General features: G+C 40.9%; 1 protein-coding gene across 1 annotated transcript; it reads right to left on the bottom strand.

Moving 5' to 3' along the window:
- Positions 1-3,636: 3,636 nt before the first annotated feature.
- On the bottom strand, positions 3,637-4,896 carry LOC140012646 (uncharacterized). The gene is made up of 2 exons (XM_072060922.1): positions 4,833-4,896; positions 3,637-4,721 (listed from the first exon to the last, which is right to left on the bottom strand). Exons 1-2 carry the CDS (start codon positions 4,894-4,896, stop codon positions 3,637-3,639), a joined length of 1,149 nt encoding a protein of 382 aa, XP_071917023.1.
- Between the last annotated feature and the right edge of the window lie 2,215 nt (positions 4,897-7,111).

A 7,111-nucleotide genomic window follows, 5' to 3' on the forward strand; every position in this document is an offset into this window, starting at 1 on the left:
ATATTCGGGACTGCGCCGTCGAGTTGATTCTTGACTAGATGGAAAGCTTAACCACGCCGCACAAGTAAATCTCCACGCGCATTAATTGATTCACAAGGCATCAATTTCTTGCTATTAATCAAGATTGAGAATTTGTTTTTCCAGTAGTCCCCTGGAAGGAACGGCAAAACGATCCCAAAGATAATGAAAAAGCGAAGGGACTGCCCCCAAAAAAACCAAGAAAACAAAGTTCTCCTATTCTAAACAAATGACTTCTTGTCTAGTGGTCCCCCCGAATTAAGAGAAAAGGGTGCCAACCGTGAATTGAAGCTCTGTCGACTTTTTCTCCTTTTTGTTTCCTATTGCTAGGCAAAGACTTCAATGCTCAAAACACTCCTAATCAGCAAAAGAGAATGCAATCCGTCTGCAGCTCCATGTGGGCTAGGGTTTGTGAAGCTTTTTGGAGTCCCCTACGTGTGGAACAACCTCCATCAGGTCCCCCTTTTTAGCCCTTTTTAGTTCCATTTCCTGTAGATAGGTTCAAATACCAAATATAAGTATATATTAACAATTTAAAACAATATTTGATAAGGACAAAAAGGGGAAATTAACAATAAAATTACTGACAATTAACACCCTATCAATTCCCACCACACCTAAATCATACATGTCCTCGAGCATGGGGACAACTAAACTCAACCATGGCCAGCTCTCACGTCATCTATTGCCAAGTTGTGCTTACACCAAAATTAAGGTTTAGTGGCTAAGTGTCAAGACATATCTCTCTTGGTTAGCTCCTAAGATCACAGACTCGTTCAATTCATGGCTAACTCGCCTAGGAATCAAAATATTAAACTAGTAACAGTTAGCAATTGAGTCAACTGGCAACCAAAATCTCAACATTGAAAACCAAGGATCGGCGGGCCAACATAATCATAGGCTTACATATTTTTCACATCTGTTCTCTTTTTTTTTTTCCTTTTTTTTCTTTTTTTTCCTTTTTGAACGAATAAATGCTTAGTCCCAAGCCATTCAAGTCTTTTGACGTGAACTCTGACATTTTTAGATGAAAGAGCCCAGTTACCCAACTTTTCACAGCTCTAGAACTACCTACTCATAAATATCGTCACTTTTTGATGTGAGAATCGACACTTTTGGTGAAAACTCCTGGTTACTGGGTGACGACACCAGCGGAGTATAGCCAATGTTATTCTCAATAAAATACCAAAATACCAGACAATTAAAGATTATGACCCACGTCATCTCCTAAACATGGAGAACTAAGGTCAACAGCGGACCAATCTACACAACAGTGCCAGCAAAATATTTACATTCCCTAAACAAGTTAGCCACAAATTGCACCAAGTCATTAAACTCAAAATATTCACCAGGACAACATGCTCTTACTTGCCACCGAAACTAAATTCATAGAATAAATTACAACCAGTAATAGAAGAGTGAGTTGCCAAAATATTCACCAAGACAACAGCAAGCCAGGCAGAAAATTAAAGAAAGACAGAAAATTAAAGAAAGACAGAAAATTGAAGAGATCCACTAGTCAAATCCAAATCCCCCCCACACACACATTGCTCTCAATGTAACAAATAAATAACAAAAGCTAGAGGAAAGGCAACGGAACTTCCCTGAAATTACGGGGACCGTGGCGTGGCCATAGCGGTGGGTGAGGCGGGAACGGTTGGGTGGGGTTGGGATCGGCTGAGGTCGAGAGGCTCTGGACCTAGAAGAGGACTTTGATCTCACCATTGTCGCTCCACCTGTCAAAGATGGACAGGTGGTGAGAAGAACGGGACTGCTGGCGACGGCGTGCGAGAGGAGGAGCGGCGAGGTGGAGTGAGTTGTCAGCGTCTGTGGGTGAGTGAGGCTGGCAGCGAAGCAGGGGTGACGTTCGCTTGCGAGCTACGCGCGCGCAGGTGACGTCGCTGGTGGAGGTCTCGCGGCTGCGACCTCAGAGCAGGGGAGAGAGAGAGAGAGAGAGAGGCGGGCTGGAGGAAGGGTCGCACGAGCTGGTGGCGGATGAGCTGGGTGGAGGCGTGCGGTAGGGAGATGGGCGCAGCCGTGGGTTATGGGTAAAGTGGAGAGAGGCTAGTGAGGCGGACGAGAATTGAGAGAGGGAGAGAGAGAGAAAGCAAGCTTGCTTTGGGAAATGAGGCGGAGGGAGGCGCGCGGTGCTGATGGCAGCGTGCGAGGTGATGAGAGGCGGCGGCGTGCGAAGGGAAGAAGGGATCGGGGAAGAAGAAAAGAAGGAAAAAGAAGAAGAAGGAAAGAAAGAAGAAAAAGAAAGAAAAAGAAGAAAGAAAGAAAAAAAAAGAAAAAGAAAAAAATAGCTTTTGGTTCTTTACTTTTCAAAAAACAATTTCTTTTTTTTTAAAATTTATATTTAAAAATTTGAATTTGTGAGAAAAAAACAAAGCTGAAGGTTTGAAAGGAAAATAATTTTATTTTTTATTTCTTCTAAATTTTTTTTTTTTATATTACCTTTGTTTTTGGGTTGTCAAATACAGCGTGGACACGTCAAGATTATAAAACGTCCACTAATCTCGGGAGGCATTAACACGGCGTGGGCACGCCAAGATTGCACTTCCTGCCAACGTCACGAGATGTTGAGATTTTACCAACATGGCATGGGCACGCAAAGATTGGTAAACGTCCACTGACCTCGGGAGACACTAACACGGCGTGGGCACGCCAAGATTGCACTTCTTGATCACAGTGAAGGAAAATATTAAAACCGACTACTACCCAACTAAGAAACGATAAAGCGAAAAAAATGAACAACGAAAAACAATAAAATCCATATTTGGGTTGCCTCCCAGAAAGCGCCTTTTTTTAACGTGTTTGGCTAGACGTTGAACACCACTCTTCAATCTGGACGTAATTCAATTTTTCTTGTAATCAGTGGCCCTCCTTCGGGATCCAAATAGCCATTAAATGCAGCCTTCTTTCTAAATTTTCTACTCATTTTCACCTCATAAATTGCTTTCATTCCCTGATACTTGTTCGCAGGAATTTTGAATTTACCCCTACAACCAAACTTAAAAAATTCTTGCACAGAGGGATTAGTAGCATGAATAGCAAACATAGAATGAGAGTTAACAGGATGTTTTATTGTATTAAAAATATTGAAGTGGACTATTTCTCCATCGAATTCCATTGTGAGAGTATCCTTACTAACATCAATCTTAGTTTGGGCAGTACTCAAGAATGGCCTTCCTAATATAATGGGTGATGGATTTGTGTTACTTTCATCATCCATGTAAAGCACATAAAAATCAGTAGGAAAAATTAATCCATCTACTTGCACTAAAACATCCTCAACTACCCATCCGGATAAGCAAATGTACGATCAACCAATTGAATTATTATCCCTGTTTCTTTTAAATGTCCTAAATTTAGGGAATCATGGACTGATTTAGGCATCACATTAATAGAAACCCCTAAATCTAGCATGGCATTTTTGATATTAGAATGTCCAATCTTACAGGGGATAGTAAACATACCTGGGTCTCCGCATTTAGGTGGTAGTTTTCTTTGTAAAATCGCTGAAACGTTCTCACCTACCACAACATACTCATCCCCCCTCAATTTCTTCTTATTGACGCACAAGCTTTTCAAGAATTTAGCGTATTTTGGCACTTGCTAGATCGCGTTCATCAAAAGGATATTGATTGCCACCTTTCGAAACACCTCTAGAATCTCCTTTTCTTTATCTTGTTTCTTCGATTTCTCCAACCTGTTAGGAAAAGGTGGTGGGTTAGTCTTAACTGTACTGAATGGGTCTGGGAGTACCTTCGGTTCCTTGTTGCTTCTACCCTCCTCTTCAAGCTCTTTCTCAATTCGTTCCTCGTCCTTGTCCTTAGGAATCACGAGCTCAGGTCCTTGGATTTCCTTTCCACTCCTTGAGGTCATTGCGCTCACATTCTTCAGGTTCAGTTCAGGTTGAGACGGCAATTTTTCATAAACTTGGGATTCCAGGCGGTTGATTGCTATTGCCATCTGACTCTGTATTGCTTGCACCTGTCCCAATTGATTCCTCATACTTTGTAGGTCAAAATCCATCTTTTGTTGATTAGCAATTAATTGTTCCGTCATCTCTTCCAAGGACGGACTTGAGTTCGAAGGGGGTGGTGATGGGCGAGGGTGGTACTGCTGTTGATGCCCTTGCTGTCTATTTGGCACAAAATTTGACTGCCTATTTCCTCCATAGTTGAAGTTAGGATGATCTCTCCAACCTGGATTGTACGTATTCGAATATGGGTCGTATGGCTGTCTTGGCGCGGGCGCGTGACCAGCCATGTTCACTTGCTCCGCATTTTCTTCTTGAACTAGTGGACACATCTCCGTAGAGTGACCCAAAGCAGTGCATACTCCACATACTTTGGCTTGTGAGACACTTCCCACAGTTAGTTGTCGTACGAAAGAAGTCAATTCGGAGAGTTGCTGTTGGATAGAGAATGTTTCTACCTCATTCACCTTACGCGTCGGGATGTCCTCTCTTGAACCAAACTGCTGTGAATTCTCAGCCATCCCTTCAATCAACTCCCATGCTTCTCGAGAAGTCTTGTTCACCAACGCCCCTCCACTTGCAGCATCGATTATACTTCTGTCCCTAAAAAGTAGCCCTTCATAGAAATATTGGATGAGCAGCTGCTCACTTATCTGATGCTGAGAGTATTTGATGTACAGCTTCTGAAACCTCTCCCAGTACTCATAGAGAGACTCGTCTGGGTGTTGTTTGATACCGCATATCTCCTTCCTTAGGCTTGCAGCTCGAGATGCCGGAAAGTACTTGTTCAAGAATTTTTTCTTCAGTTAGTCCCACGTAGTGATACTACCTGGTGGTAAGGAGTACAACCAATCTTTCGCGGAGTCCTTCAAAGAGAATGGGAAGGCCCTCATTTTTATCTATTCTTCTGTAATTTTCGGGGGTTTCATACTGTTGCAGACGACGTCGAACTCTTGCAAATGCTTGTAAGGCTCTTCACCTGGTAAACCATGAAAAGATGGCAAGAGATGAATTAGACCAGATTTTAACTCAAATGGAGTGTTATCATTTAAACTTGGGAAAATAAGCACAGAGGCTGCTAAGTTAAATCAGAAGCAGCCAACTCCCTCAATGTTCGTGCATTTGCCATGGTGACTTCCTCTTGATCCGAATCACTCGAGTGATCACTACGCAAATTTGTCGACTCCACCTCTGGATTAGATCCGTGAGGTGTAGCATTTGATTGCTCTTCTCTAAGCTGTCTAGTTTCTTTCCTAATTCGGCGTGCAGTCTTCTCTATTTCAGGGTCGAAAATCAACTCACCTGTACGAGAAGAATGAGGCATACACTAGAAAAATACCAGAAAATTACAACAAAAAATGAACTTAAAAAGAAACAAATAATTAACACCAGTCCCCAGCAGCGGCGCCAAAAATTGGCAGGTGTCGAACCTGTGCAATAATAATAATAAAAACCTAACGACCACTAAAGTAGTCAATAATTAATCCCAGGTACTGGAGCAGGGACTCTAGGTGTGCAACGGGTTACTTGATTCACTCTGTTTCCGAAGAGTTTGCTTAATCTGATATACCAGAATTAATTAGTTGACAAAATTTACTAAATAGTAGACAGTGGCAAGCAGGGTCGTCTCCTCAGGGATTGGGGATATTTGTCTCTTTGAAATTCCAATTGGTAAAGGGGGATTTTATCGGACTGAAACTAAAAACAATTCAACTAAAAATAAATAATTAACTAGCACGAATATAGGCAGTAATTAAATCAAGAATAGATAAATTTTAACCAAGGATACAACTACTCAGATACAGTCCACTTACCCGATCATTGATGCAAGGGAGATTCACTTAATTTATTAATAGACTAGTTATAGTCGCTGACGAATTCTAACGACCAATTTTTCCTTAATTTATTGATAACCAAGGTATGACCATTAATTACCCCTAACCAGAAAATACTCCTAGGTACGACCGCAGGAATTAATTTCTCAAATGCATTAAGAACTAGAAAAACCTAACCCCAATCAATAACACACTACGAGAGTTATTTAAATTAGATTGCACGTTCCCCTAGTGTGTAAACACGCCAGTTGCCACTGATATTAATCAATTAAATAATTACGGATTTAATTGACTAATTTGACAGGAGATTAATAAGTCGCATTGAACATCGGGCCCTTGACATCCAATTAACAAAATAATCCCAAGAAAATTCAAGTAGACAACGTGCAAATATTAACAAATTAATGAACGCATGAAAACTAATTAGATCTCACAGATATTCGGGACTGCGCCGTCGAGTTGATCCTTGACTAGATGGAAAGCTTAACCACGCCGCATAAGTAAATCTCCACGCGCATTAATTGATTCACAAGGCATCGATTTCTTGCTATTAATCGAGATTGAGAATTTGTTTTTCCAGTAGTCCCCTGGAAGGAACGGCAAAGCGATCCCAAAGATAATGAAAAAGCGAAGGGACTGCCCCCAAAAAAACCAAGAAAACAAAGTTCTACTATTCTAAACAAATGACTTCTTGTCTAGTGGTCTCCCCGAATTGAGAGAAAAGGGTGCCAGCCGTGAATTGAAGCTCTGCCGACTTTTTCTCCTTTTTGTTTCCTATTGCTAGGCAAAGACTTCAATGTTCAAAACACTCCTAATCAGCAAAAGGGAATGCAATCCGTCTATAGCTCCATGTGGGCCAGGGTTTGTGAAGCTTTTTGGAGTCTCCCACGTGTGGAGCAATTTCCTCCAACAGGTCCCCCTCTTTAGCCCTTTTTAGTTCCATTTCCTGTAGATAGGTTCAAATACCAAATATAAGTATATATTAACAATTTAAAACAATATTTGATAAGGACAAAAAGGGGAAATTAATAATAAAATTACTGACAATTAACACCCTATCAGACAGTGTATTCCAATCAAATTGTTACTAATCAGATTGATAGGTTTTGTATTCTTGGACTTAAGCATCTATGCTTTAAACCCATATCAAATGACTAACAAGTGCACCTTATCAGTTATCAATAGTTCTATTAATAGTTTAAATCAAATGATAATTAACCGGTTTCTTGGATAGCCCCATATTTATACTAGTATTGATAGGATACTTACTAAA

Source organism: Coffea arabica, chromosome 8e, assembly GCF_036785885.1.
Source record: "Coffea arabica cultivar ET-39 chromosome 8e, Coffea Arabica ET-39 HiFi, whole genome shotgun sequence".
NCBI lineage: Eukaryota > Viridiplantae > Streptophyta > Magnoliopsida > Gentianales > Rubiaceae > Coffea > Coffea arabica.